Here is a 14,604-nt window from a genome sequence, read left to right as displayed (position 1 = left end):
GACCGTGGGAGGAAACCGGAGCACCTGGAGGAAACCCATGCGGACACGGGGATAACACACTAAACTCCTCAATTACAGGCACCCGGAGCAGGAATCAAACCCACAACCTCCAGGTCCCTGGAGCTGTTTGACTGCAACACTACCTGCTGCACTACCATGCCACCCTGAACTAAAATCAATGAAGTGCTTTCTGACATGTGAGTTGTAACCGTGCATATAGATCAAGGCACATTGGAGCTGTGTAGAATTGGGATCCTCTGTTGACTTGTTGCAGATGTTGGCAAATTGATGGGGGTCCAATGTAGCAGGCAGACCAAATTTCAGGTCTCGCAAAGCACTTGGTAATGATTGTGGTGAGTGAAACAGAATGAAAGGCATTCAAAGCAGTAGCAGTGGAATGCTTTGGGACTGGCACAATTGTGGCAATCTTGGTGATCCTCAAGATATATCATACATTGGTCATTGTTTTAACAAGAATAAATCCCCCTACGGATACCTGTGACAGAGAGGGTATGATTGCACTACATGAAGCAATTACATTTATCACTGTGGACAGATTTCCTCTTTAATTTGCAGCCAGGAAACTGGCCCTAATATTCTGGCTTAATCTCTGATGTATTTATTCTACCTGATTAGAGTCAGAACAGTCCTCTTTTATGGGGCTGAGTCTTTTATTTTCACTTATCAAAAACAGAAATACCTTGACTTATGAGTTTAATTCGTTCTGTGACCAAGCTCCTAACTCAGTTTGCTTGTATATCAAATGAAAAAATTACCTCATTAAAATGAACTGAAATGCTATTAATATGTTCCATGCCCTTAAAAACCACACCAATTGTTTTTGTTACGTGATTTTAAATAAGAAAAATATACTTTTTATATTGGGGAGTTTTTCATTTTGTGCTCTATAGCTTAATATAACGTACTAGCTACACACTTAAACCTACAAAGCTATGAAAAACAGTGATATGACAGAGATGCTTGCACGGCAAGATAACCACATGAACTGAACGCTTGCTGGGCTACCCAGTGGCAGGTGGCATACGTTCGCTAGCTTGTAACTCAGATCTCGGCTCGCATCGTAAAGTAAAAAATCTATTGAGCCATGGCTTGTATCTCGTAAAAATACGTAAGTTAAAATAATACGTAAGTTGATTCACTCGTAAGTGAAATCCCAGCTAGCCTGGAATGTTCCTACAACTTTGACCAAGGTTACCCATAGGTTCTAATGAAGTTTTAAAAAAATATTTTAGTCTACTGTTCAACAAAGATTTTATTGATGTTTATCATTTTAAATAAAATATTCTTTAAACATAAGTCTAAAATATTTCCTTAATACTTTATTAGAACTTTTGTTTAACGTTAGCCAAAGCTGTGGGAATGTTTCTTGCTAGCTGGGATTGTGTTTAGCTCTTTTTTTGAGGGATGTATTTGTAATTTATAATGAAATGTTCTTCACAATGATATTCGTATAATGATTTCAGCATTGTGTTTAACGCTAATCCTGTTAGAAAAAGATTTTTTTTTTCCTTCTCCAGCTTTTAATGGGGCCTGGTTATCTGTCTGTCTCCATATCTGCATTAAAAATGTCAGCACAGGTCAGTTATATTTAGACTCCAGGGCTCTATCTGTTGAATAGGAAGAAAAATAATCAGCTCCTATTATCTGCATATCTGTGTATCTTCAGGGTTCTGAGATTCAGCTTCGGAAATAGATATATCGCCAAGAAAAAGTAAAGCATTTTAAATTACCTGCAATCAGCGTATCTGGTTAAGACTAAAGACCTACTCCATCCAAAGCTGCAATTAAATTCAAATTATTTCTGCTGTGAAAATAATCCATCTGGAACATGGGGAGGCCAACTTGTCCATTTAAAAACAACGAGCAGAATCACTCACGACCATATATATATATATATATATATATATATATATATATATATATATATAGCACAAACATACGTGCAGCTTCGATAATGTTTTTATGGGATTAAATTTAGTGTTAGTCTTTGTAAAGCCAAACAAATATCTGCAATAAAAATGTCAGCACAGGTCAGTTATATTTAGACCCAGGGCTCTATCTGTTGAATAGACAGAAAAACAATCAGCTCCTATTATCTGCATGCCTGTGTATTTTCCGGTTTCTGAGATTCAGCTTCGGAAATAGATATATTGCCAAGAAAAAGTAAAGAATTTTAAATTACTTGCACTCAGCGCATCTGGTTAAGACTAAATACCTTCTTCCTCCAAAGCTGCAATTAAATTAAAATTCTTTCTGCTGTGAAAATAATCCATCTGGAACATGGGGAGGCCAACTTGTCCATTTAAAAACAGCGAGCAGAATCACTCACAATCATATATATAGCACAAACATACAGCTTGTATTATGTTTTTATGGGATTAAACTTAGTGTTAGTCCTTGTAAAGCCAACACAAATAAACATATATGTTATATGAGATTTCAATTATTGCTCTATCCAAGAGTAATCAGGAACAGAGAACAGATCGGGTGTTAGGTGCCTTGCTCAAGTGCATTTAAAAAATTCTTGGATGTTGAGGGAGGAGAATTAACTTTAATTAAATTGAATTAGCTTAAAGGTTAAGCATTTACAGAAGTTGAATGAATGACTGAATGAATGAACAAATAATAGATTGTTTTTAAGAAAGGATTTCTTAACGATGTATATCACTGAATTCTTGTGGCAGTAACTAATTTCATAGACTTTCATTAATTTATCACACTGAATTTAAAGTAGAAATAATGATTTTAATAGACAGAATATTTTTCTTAAGAATATTTATAAGTAAAAATGGGAAAAAAAATATTTCTTAATTGCGTTTCAAGTGTAATAAGTGCGTTTAATATTTTTTAAAAATATTTTCCCAGTCTATAGTTTGATGGAATAAGTTTAATTAGTTCTTGTATGAAGTTAATTGGTGATGAATCACCATGAGTGTGACTTTTATTTTGACACCGCAGTTTTAGCCTGGAGTTTGCTGGTCATGTGAGGAAGCTGCTGCAGTGAGGTTTGGAAGTAAGTAGCTGCTGAAATGTTGTTACAGTGTTCGTAATTTTTGTAGTTGTTTTGCCCTCTTTTGGCTCATATGTGTGTGTGTGTAAAAGAGCAATAAAAACAGAGCTAGTAAAGCACTATTTATTGTTGTCTGACTAAAAATAAAACATATACTTCAGTGTTGTAAACAAAATACATCATACACATTAATTCTTTGTTATTTTAACTACAAAGTGCAGGCGTTTAGAGCCAAAATGTACATATTATATACTTAATAGACTTTGACAGAGTTAACATATTTTCAAGTGACTTGCAGTCCGTGTTTTTCAAGGTGCTGGCCACTTTAAAAGAAGTACACATTGTATTCTCTCACTGGCAACTTTATTACAAACACTCCCCAGTATCTAGTCTACATGGCCATTTTATTGAAAACACTCACACTGTTTATTTGAAATTGTGCATCAACAGATGTATACAGGCTCTAACAGCACACAAAAGTTGTTTCTAATAACGCTGAGAGTGAGTGTAATTCTTCACACATCAACCTTTGGACAGGCAAGTGAACTCTAAGTGAGGTAAAAGTTCACATTCCTTTCTTTTGTACAAGCACAATGGGGAAGTGTTAAGTCACATATTATTGTGGTATATGTGATTTTTTTAAAGGTCTTTAAAATATTAGACATTTTGAAAAATATATTTTACGCTTATATCTTACATGGAAGTACAGTAGTAGACAGTACTGTGCCATTCATTCCTATCATTATTCAATTTCCAGTCAAGAAATCACAGATTTACATTTTCCTGTTATTTATTTTCTTTTTAGTAAGTTTTTTTTTTAAACTTGACATCCTCTCAGACAGAGTGTTGCACTGCAGAAGTAAAAGCACAATCCCCTGTGTATAGAGACCTACTCTTTTAAGGCGATTTAAGGTGTTATCTTATATTCCAAGATAAATATTGCAACAAACAGCTAATTTCTAAAGTTATAGTAGTCTAAATATGTCCTGAGCAGAGAATGAAGCCACACATTAGCTGTGGGTGTTGTACTCTGCTCTTTGTTTTTGTAGCCAGGTTGATCGCGTGTGCATGTTAGTTCCACCTGGTGCAATTCCTGGCCCTCTAAACATTTTGTTTTGCTCTCCCAAGAGAAAATTTAAAAATAAATATCTTTATTTTAAATTGTTTTTAGCTAGGGTGGCACGGTGGCGCAGCAGGTAGTTTTGCAGTCACACAGCTCCAGGGACCTGGAGGTTGTGGGTTCGATTCCCGCTCCGGGTGACTGTCTGTGAGGAGTTGGTGTGTTCTCCCTGTGTCCGCGTGGGTTTCTTTCGGGTGCTCCGGTTTCCTCCCACAGTCCAAAAACACACGTTGGTAGGGGGATTGGTGATTCAAAAGTGTCCGTAGGTGTGAATAATAATACATTTTTATTTGAAAGCGCCTTTCAAGAGACCCAATGGCACTGTACAATAGATAACAAAAAAAGAAATAAAAGGTAAATGCACATACAAACATAAATAACCATAGAGACATATACATAGTATCATCCATATGCTAGTTTAAAAAGTTGAGTGAGTGTGTGTGTGTGTGTATTGCCCTGTGAAGGACTGGCGCCCCCTCCAGGGTGTGTTCCCACCTTGCGCCCAATGATACCAGGTAGGCTCTGGACCCACCGCGACCCTGAACTGGATAAGCGCTTACAGATAATGAATGAATCAATGTTTTTAGCTAAAACAATCATGTAACAAAGAATTTTAACTCCTCTTGTGCTTCCCTGTTGTGCTTGTCTGTGTTCAGTTGCTTATTCTAGGTAGCATACTGAGAACATTAACCAGAAAGGCTGGCATTACAGAATATAAAACATTTGTTTTTGTGTGAGATGCTGGTGCTCTAGTGTAACATCTGGTGGAGGAATGTTTAATATATCACCTTTAAACAGTCCCATATTCTCTGTCTCTTTTCATCATACTCTTGTTTTGGAAACATTAGTTATTTTGCTTTGAGGTTCTCTTCTTTATGGAAGGATAATTCTAATAACCCATCAGAAATTACAGGAAAATGAACCTCGCTGGTCTACTTTGTAGATGTAAAGGTAGAGATTTACCTATGTGCAGCTACAGATGAGCTTCTGTCTCTGACTTTAAGCGAAGTGGTACATATGTTTGACTTTTTTGAATGGTGGATTATTCTCAGTCCAGCAGTGAGGACTGAGGGCTTTAAAAACTCTAGCAGCACTGCTGTGTCTGACCCACACACAACAGTGCAACACTAACACTTCACCACCCTGTCAGTGTGGTCTTGTTGGGGTCCTGATCATTGGAGATCAGAGTAAAAGGGGCAAAAAAAAGTAATTGTAGAACTACAAAGTTCTACGAAATTCTATGGTCCATGGAACTAACAAAATGGATAGTAAGTGTTGAAACTAGGAGGTGGTTTTAATGTTATGGCTAATCGATGTAGTTTAGTAATAAATTCTTCAACCATTTTTCTTTGTCCACTCCACAGGCTCCAGCTACAAATCATGGGCAGATTGGAAGGCAAAGTGATCGTCTTGTCTGCAGCTGCCCAAGGAATCGGGAGAGCGGCTGCTATAGTAACCGTTTACTTTATTCCCAGTGCACAAATACACACCACAGAAACCTTTAGACATGTCTTACAGACATAACATACAGGCACCGAAGCCCACTGAAACCTGTCAGCTCTGCTCCAGGATGTAGTTCATTGACAACAAGTATCCCTTTCATCAAATGTAAATAATCAGCCAAGACATATCTGGTGTCTGGAGCGTGCTCTTTTAGCTTCAGAGGATCTTACCTGGTTGTGTCTGAAGATCCTAATTGAGTCACTGTTTAATCTTAGAGGGCTGGCCTTGGGTTCAGCCCCTGAAGCCCATTAAGGAGCATGCTTTGCTGAATCCACAGATATATAAACGTTCAATTCCATTTCACCCCTTGCTCTTGCCTAACTCTTGCTCTTACCTAACAAACAGGGTTCATTTTTGTTGAGGTAAAAGAGTAGGTCAGAGTTGGTTCTTCAAATTTAGATTTTTCTGAGGCACAAGAAATACAGACAGACAGGAATGAATGAATAAATAAATAAATAAAACATTATTTAAAGATATGCATAAAGATAACATTTAAATGAACGTAGGCATTAATAAAAAAATCTAAATGATACATTATAATAAACACAAACATATATTCATTCATTCATTCCTTATGTATTGTTCTGTAAGAGCTTATCCAATTCAGGGTCGCGGTGGGTCCAGAGCCTACCTGGAATCATTGGGCGCAAGGCAGTAATACACCCTGGATAATAAAAAGTAATACACCCAGTAATACAGTCCTTCACAGGGCAACACAGACACACACGTTCACTCACACCTACGGACACTTTGGAGTCACCAATCCACCTACCAACGTGTGTTTTTGGACTGTGGGAGGAAACCGGAGCACCCGGAGGAAACCCACGCGGACACGGGGAGAACACACTAACTCCTCACAGACAGTCACCAGGAGCGGGAATCGAACCCACAACCTCCAGGTCCCTGGAGCTGTGTGACTGCGACACTACCTGCTGTGCCACCGTGCCACCCCACAAAAATATACATTTTGCTAAATTTAGCTTCTTAACAGAGAATTAGGAGTGGGTGATTGTGGAATGCATCTGAAGGCATATCATGCCCTAAATTGAAGTCCAGCGGTGCTCCTCTGATATCACTGCAGACTGGCAGAGTTGCCTACAGAGCACTGCTAGTAGCCTGGGAATGAGCCCTGCTGTCTTTATTTGTGTTTTGTGTGAGGCACCTCATAACTCACTGTAAGTTACATTAGCAGCATAGCTCTAGTGCAAATCTAAAAAGCGACCAAAAAGTAATGTGTCTGTTACTTTCGAGTACATCTCAAATTACATAAAATAGTTTTGTGTACAGCTAAGTAAAATGTTGGTGGATTCTTCCTAGTGGAAATGTTGTAGCTTTCACAGGTTTTATGTTGAATGGCTGGATTCATGCAATCTGCTGCTCAGCCCGAGGCACTGGCAACCTCACTATGTCACTTCTATTATTTAACACACAAATTCAGCTGTAATGGAATCTGACTGATTCATGTGGCATGGGGGGAGTCAGCTCCAGTAGTACAGCATAAATAAAATCCAAGATTTCAATCCAAAATGAAAAACAAGGCATGGTCTGCCGACCCTGAGGACGGTCTAGGAGTAAACTACTGGTGGAGCTGACACTTGACAGCACCTCCAAAACAAATGTGTTTGAACAAAGTGAACGTTCTGTGCTCATGGTTTGCAGTGGAGATATTATGGTGCTAGCCATGGCTTAGTTCTGATTAGTAATACAGACCTTTCCATGATATGTGTAATTTTAGGTTCTTTGAAGTAGACCTCATTGACATTTCATTGAAGTAGCTTCATGAGAAGACTCCAGGGATGGTTTTTCAGGGTTGAAGATGCTCCTACGCTGAAGTGCCTGTTTGAAAATACAGTTACTGGAGGGCATTTCATGGAAGTAAACTTAATAAATACTTTACAACAGGGTGACCATTTGCATTCTCAGTAATCTGAGCTTGATTTAGACCTCAGTATTTTTAATATTGTGGATAACATATGTTATGTAACGGGTGTCCAGACTTTTGGTTGTTTTAGGGCAGAAAATCCATTTCTAATGGCTATCTTCAACTTCCAAGGAGGAACTACCTTGAAGAAAGATCAAAGGAAAGTGATGCTTTCCTTGGAGTGGGGTGGGGGGTTGTAGCATTACAGCTAATGCATCACAGCGTTTCCTTGCCTCAGCCCTCTACGCTCCCCTGGTAATTTATGTAAACACACCAAGAGCAGTGAGAATCAGTTTGTAATTACACTGCGAGTGAAAATGGATTGAGCTGTCAACTCAACTGCCTCCTTTACTCAAGATCCTCCTTAGTGCCATTCTCAGGAAAGCTAAACATCTTCTGGGTGATATTCTATGGTCACAAATGTTTAGTTGGAGGCCCTTAAATAATGTACAGAGGACACAAATGAATAGGCTAAGGATGCAAATTTATATACATTGAGCCACAAGTAAAGTTTCTTGTGGTCATAAGTTGAAATTGAAGTGAATGATATATGGAGGCCATGAGTTAAATTAAAAAGATGCTACATTTTCCTCAGAACACTGTTCACATTTCTGCAGTGGATTTTCACCTGAAATGGTTGTATTTCCAGGCTTTTGCTAAAGAAGGAGCTCAGGTCACAGCTACAGACATCAACGCAGAGAAACTGAAGGAACTGGATGGCACTCCAGGTAGAGTAGTGCTGCCATCTACTGTACATTTTATTAAAAGTGAAGGAGAAGAAATGGGGTCTGTAGCTGACTCATAATGTAATAATACAAATATAATAAAAGCTCATAATATATTGATGCTATTGTTACATGTCCACTAACGTAATAACATTTTTGCATATAATGTAGAAAAATAATACATTGTGCTATTTAATAGATAATAAATTCAGTGTTAAACATACTAAATGACCATTTAAAGTAAACTTTAAATATGTAACATATTTAATGATGTTTAATGTTTTTCTATTATTTATATATAAATGTTTACATGTTTGTAACAATGTGGCAAATAATGTATGTAATATACAGACTATAGTCTACCTGTTGCACTGCACAATTTGCCCCTTTCACCCTGTCATTCAATGGTCAGGATCCCCACAGCCACCACAGACCAAGCAGGATTTGGGTGGTGGAGCAATGAGGTAGGTGTGTCTAACAGAGTGGACTGTGAGTGGACATTGTGTTTAAAAGCTCCAGCAGTCACTGCTGTGTCTGATCCACTCATACCAATGTAACACACACTAACGCAGCACCACCATGAGAACAATCTATGAGCCAAATCATACCTGCTCTGTGTTGATCCTCAGCAGGGTCCTGATCATTGAGGAACAGGGTAAAATGGGCCAAACAGTGTAGTTTTTGGACGCTGCTCTGGGGAGTGAGTGTGGTGTGTGATTTGCACTTTGTAGCTCTTTGGGATATTTTAATTCATTTTAAATGACAGTAGCTTCTATATACACAAAGCACTGAAAGGTAACAAGTCGTTTCATGTCGATTATAAAAGACACCACTGTGAAAATCACATGATGCCATGCATCTTTCACTTAATCCAGTTTCCACTCTGTTTTCGGTCACTGAACTTTAATAAATCGGTGTGCTGGATATTTTCCCATGAACTTGTTTCAGCTCAGTGATCCACTTCTTAGTTTTCTGTGTGCGTGCCCTTTTCTCATCTGTTCTAATCCCATTAATTCCCTGTGATGGATCTGTGAGCTTCTGAGTGTAGAACGTGTGCCATTTCCTTCTTTTAAAGTATTATTTATTTATTTATAAATATAGGGATCAAGACCAAGGTTGTGGATGTGACCAAAAAGGAGCAGGTGGATGCTCTAGCTGAGGAATTTGACCGTGTTGATGTGCTTTTCAATGTGGCAGGGTATTTATCTATTTATTTAGATTCATTCCTTTTTTTTAGTAAAATTTAGTTTTTTTACATCATTAGAACATAGTGAAATTACAGTACATTTGAATGGTATTTAATGTGTGTGATAATGTTTTTACTGTAGTTCTGCTCCAAAACCAATACGATGCCTTAAAATGGATCCTCAGTCTTCCTTCCAGCTTTCTCAGACATTTGAGGATTGTATACAGCATCATTATAAAAATATATTAGGCCATATTAAGCATTATTCATCATGTGATATTATTTAAAAGGCAATATTTTTGTTTCTTTGTAATATTTTAATGAAATATAGTGATATTTGCCCACCTTGATAGTACACACTAATCTTGTAATGGTCACTGTAGAGCAACTGCACATGGCTAACATTGTGCAGTACAACTGTGTTGTCTGGAGCAGTAGTGCTCCATGTACTACCTTTTTGACTTCTGTGATCCAGATCTAATCCTCCCAATACCCGACCTTAATGCTCAAGTGCCATCAAATGCTCACAGCATGTAGAAGTTTTGACTTCTACAGTAAAGCCTTCTCAGAACAGCCAAAGCTTTTCTTAGAACACGGGATCAAACTCCTTATGAGCAAGTATCCACACTGTTTGTTTCATAGTAACTTTAATGCAGTGTGGGTTGTCTTCATTTGTGCTGTAATTGGTCTGACCCCAGGTTTGTCCACCATGGCACCATACTGGACTGTGAGGAGAAGGACTGGGACTTCAGCATGAACCTTAACGTCCGCAGCATGTACCTGATGATGAAAGCCTTTTTGCCCAAGGTGACATTGTCCTTCTCTTTATAGGGATTAGGGCTGCCATCTTCTGTGCACTCTTAATCCCACAGAGCAGAAAACACACACAATGTGTGTTAATGAGTCGGTATTGTCCACAGAGATAAACACAGAGGGACATATGCTCTGGACTAATCCCTCTTAGTAACGGGGAAATGTAAACACAGACCAAAACGGCAGATTGCACTGACCCTCACTGTCACTGAAGGGAGCAATCGACATGTTTTCCTCATTACTGCAGTTGTAGTCGGTGTTTGAATGTGTCTAAGCTAATGTAACTAAAAAACTATGAAAGAAAATCTAAATTCAGTTGGCATTATGCAAATTACTAAAATGATTACCATAAAATGAATTGTGTGTGTTATGCTTTACTGAATGGTATTGCTTGTAGATAATATGAAATAATACTCATTTCTGTCATGGAGATAGATTAGCTCGTGGCTAACTTGTTAGCTCAGGGCTCTTGAAGATTTCTTAGCTTAGCATTACTATATTAAATTTAGCAAATATAAAAGCCATTTTTGAGGCCCAACTTATATGAACAGTTTGTGGATCACTCTGCTACCTTAGGCAGGTATTTGATTATGAAGATAAAAGCATAACTATGAAATAATTATGGGTTATCAGAATTTAAGCTACTCATAGCAAGTATAACTTAAACTATTCTGAGAAATCATACAAAATTTAGTTTAAAAAGGATGAAAAAGTTAAATCACCTTGTATATCTTGAAACTGAGCCAGAGCTTTGTTGTTGATTTCTCTGGTTTAATTGCAGTGATTCTATGTATAAGTCCTAAAATATTTGTCCTTTTTTTGTTTTTTACCCATACAGATGTTGGCTAAGAAATCTGGGAACATCATTAACATGTCATCTGTGGCATCTAGCATGAAAGGTAGGCGTGGTATTAATTTTATTTATTGTTGCTGTCAGAACTAAGCCTCATATACCCAAAACACTACACAATCTTGTGTACAGTTTTTAATGGAGATGAATGCAGTTCTTTCATCCCAAATAATTTTGCAGTATTTACCCCGTTTCACACCAGACGCAGTAACCTCACCGTTACATGCTTCTATATTAGTTACCGTAGACTTACAGTACTTATGTACAGCATGTGCCACTTGAATCACAAATGAAGCAAAAATATGCTACATATTTCAGTATTCTTGCTGAATGTACAACCTAGAGCAATAAACATGTCAACAAACAGCTACATTTTACACTGCAGCAGCAGCATTGTTGTGAAGTCCTGACCAAGTACCAATGGTCTGACGTGGCCAAGTGAGGTTTTTACGGTTGGATCTTTTTCAAACTGTTAAGTTAATAAAAGTTAAAAAGCTAAATTCACTCCACATAACGTTTATATAAGCAATATACAAATAGTAATGACTTTTGTACATCGTGTAGTACATGCAGTGCAAACCAAAACCGCGTTTGTGGCGTCTGGTGTGAAATTAACATGCGATGTGTAATGGTTCCCACACACCATGTGTACCACGCCTCTTCTGGTGTGAAATTAGGTTTTCTTGGTCCATTCATCATGAATTTTGCTACATTTTCATCTCACATTTTGAAATAGTATTTCAAACAAAAACAAGGATTTGTTCTGTCAGCAGTGATTTGTTTAGAGTTATTTTACCTATTGATGCTCTTCATTATTCTAAACGGTCTCATAACCATGCTGGTGTTTCTAGGTGTTGTGAACAGATGTGTCTATTGCACCTCTAAAGCAGCTGTAATCGGCTTAACCAAGTCAGTGGCGGCAGATTTCCTTGAGCAAGGCATCCGCTGCAATTGTATCTGTCCTGGTAGGTGGCAAAATAAAGGTTTCCCCACGTTGTCTCTCTGTTTTATGAGGCATTTCAAGTTACAACTGAAATACACAGCTCTATAATTCAATCCTGTTTTCTCTCCACAGGGACTGTGGACACTCCATCTTTAAGAGAAAGAATCCAGGGCAGGCCTGACCCAGAGCAGGTACGGCCTGCATCATTTTATATCTGTTGTTAAACTAAGAGCTTAAAGTAACTGATGTAAGATTTAAAATATATACTATAGACTGTTTCTAAATGTCCCGTTCAGTCCTTTGTCAGTGAGGTCTATATAGAAGCTGGGTTTCTGTTTGGAATTGATCGTTTTCTTATGTGTTTTATGTGGGCAGCCATGGCCTAAACTTATAGAATTAGTCTTGGGATAAGTTAGATCCTCTGAACCTGCAGGAAAAAAAAATGGGGCCATTCAAGTGAAGGAACCATGTTTTCTTCTCCCCAAATATTCACAGCTGAGGTGCTCTTGAGAAGGGCAACTAATACCCAACTGCTCACTAGATGCTGTGGTTTCCTGCCCACCACATTGTGTCTGTGTGTGTCTGTGTGTGATAAATATTATTAGTTTGGGTTATCAGCCAAGTTTTACATGCAACATTGCTGTGTGACCCTGACTGAATTTAGCCATCAGAGAAGTCAGGTACTGATGGATGATTAATTAGTCTTACTTTTCCCCAAGGTACTGAATATAGCTCCATCACCTCCACACTGCTGGGGGTGTTTATACCCCTCTAGCCCTCACTTGGCATTGTGTAAGGTGACCTTAGGTTCATGTGCAATTTCTGGCATCTGTCATCCTCAATTCTTAGGCATTTAAGGACTTCATGGCCAGGCAGAGGACAGGCAGGATGTGCACTGCAGAAGAAGTTGCTCATCTGTGTGTTTACCTGGCTTCGGATGAGGTGATGTTCTATCATAATGAATGTGATCATACCTTTGAATTTTAAAGGGCCCCATCTCTTTGGAAACCTTGTTTTCCACCTTATTCCCAAGTAAAATAGCTTGTAGTAGTATGCAAACATTGTGTATGTATGAAAATATTAAACATATATTTAGTCCATGTAAGGAGAATAAACTGGGGAAAAAATATTTTGAATATTTTGGAATCTGAAACTTTTTTAACTTTGCACAGACAGGACAGCCAATCAGGACAGAGCACACATTTCTTTAAGATACGGTGGAGAAAAAAAGTTGAAAAAACCCAACAAACAAAAAAACAACCCGTATGGTCCTATGATTTGAAAATGGAATAAAAAGGTGTAAATAAAAAAAAAAAACATTAAGCATCCATAAAAACACAGTTAATAAGAGGGAGCAATCTGAGGCAGAACAAATACACATAAACAGTAAAAATGGTAGGATATGGGCCTTTAAAATCAAAAGTGAATTTAGTAGTATATTATATTATAAACATACACAAGATAAGATGTAAAATATCGTATGCCCATTCACTGGAGCTTCATATAACTGTTCTGTTAATTTCTATTTTTGTGTAGTAATCATAAAAGATGCTATTATTTTTTAAACAGTCTGCCTACGTGACTGGAACAGAATATGTCATCGATGGAGGATGGAGTCTCTGACCATTTTGCACATGAAAAATATGCACATTTTGATTTATTAATCAATTTTTTTACTATTTGGATATAACTAAAAATATGCCATGTATTTCTTTTTGAATCACTACTACTTTGCCTGAGATAAGACAAAAAATGTTTGGAAAACAATTATCTGAATGAAGATAAACACTGATTTAATGCTGCTCTTAATGATTATTTTTGATGGAACAATTTGAACGGTTATTCATATGTATCAAGGAATCCATATAAATGTAAAATACATATGACACATATGTACCCAAATACATATGATTAAAAAAAACCTCCAGCGAAATCTTTTTGTTTGTTTGTTTCTTTATTTTATTTATTTTACCTACTTAACATGCATGTTTTTTTTTTAGGATATAAGATGTTTCATGAATTAATTAATCATCCAATGCTATCTGAGAATTACTCTTTGAAAATAGTGTTCTAAGACTTACCCAAACACAGACTTGAACAGGCCAATTCTGACTGCCATGGTTTCTTAGATCATAAACCTAAGGGTCCAATCACATGCACTTGTGGGGCAGAGCTTTTGAGTTGTAGGGGAGAGGGGTGGGTGGAGATATGTAATCCTGATGAACAGAGATGAGTTTTAGGGGTTTAATCAATGACAAACTGAGAATTCTATAGTGGAGTAAAAGTCTTAGAACTTGGTAAATTAATACTTGAAATTACACATGAATAAATATTTATAAGTAAATATTAAATAAGCATTTAATACTGATAAATTAGTCAGAACTGCCTTTTTACATTTTACCTTAATATATCAATACGTAAATGTTTGATTTATTCTTTCTTATACAGTGTTTTGATCAATATTTTTTTTAGTTTTAAAGTTATTCGCTTTTTTTTTGAGGACGTTATGAAC

At 37.3% G+C, this 14,604-nt stretch overlaps 1 protein-coding gene across 3 annotated transcripts; it reads left to right on the top strand.

Moving 5' to 3' along the window:
* The first annotated feature begins 2,966 nt into the window (after positions 1–2,966).
* bdh2 (3-hydroxybutyrate dehydrogenase, type 2) lies at positions 2,967–14,016 on the top strand. 3 transcript variants are annotated; one of them, XM_066659920.1, is made up of 11 exons: positions 3,017–3,034; positions 3,482–3,568; positions 5,516–5,603; positions 8,225–8,303; positions 9,402–9,498; positions 10,185–10,293; positions 11,138–11,198; positions 12,001–12,114; positions 12,225–12,283; positions 12,942–13,034; positions 13,662–14,016. In XM_066659920.1, the coding sequence occupies exons 3-11, from the start codon at positions 5,532–5,534 to the stop codon at positions 13,713–13,715; spliced, it is 738 nt and encodes a 245-aa protein (XP_066516017.1). In that variant the 5' UTR covers positions 3,017–3,034; positions 3,482–3,568; positions 5,516–5,531; the 3' UTR covers positions 13,716–14,016. The 3 variants fall into 3 exon arrangements, with proteins under 3 accessions (XP_066516016.1, XP_066516017.1, XP_066516018.1); XM_066659919.1 differs by lacking the exon at positions 3,482–3,568 and having other exon boundaries at positions 2,967–3,034; XM_066659921.1 differs by lacking the exon at positions 3,017–3,034 and having other exon boundaries at positions 3,558–3,588.
* The last annotated feature ends 588 nt before the right edge of the window (positions 14,017–14,604 follow it).

The sequence above is a fragment of the Hoplias malabaricus genome, chromosome 2 (assembly GCF_029633855.1).
Source record: "Hoplias malabaricus isolate fHopMal1 chromosome 2, fHopMal1.hap1, whole genome shotgun sequence".
Classification (NCBI taxonomy): Eukaryota; Metazoa; Chordata; class Actinopteri; order Characiformes; family Erythrinidae; genus Hoplias; species Hoplias malabaricus.
Note: the sequence above shows the minus strand (reverse complement) of the source record. Positions and strands in the feature narration are given on the sequence as shown.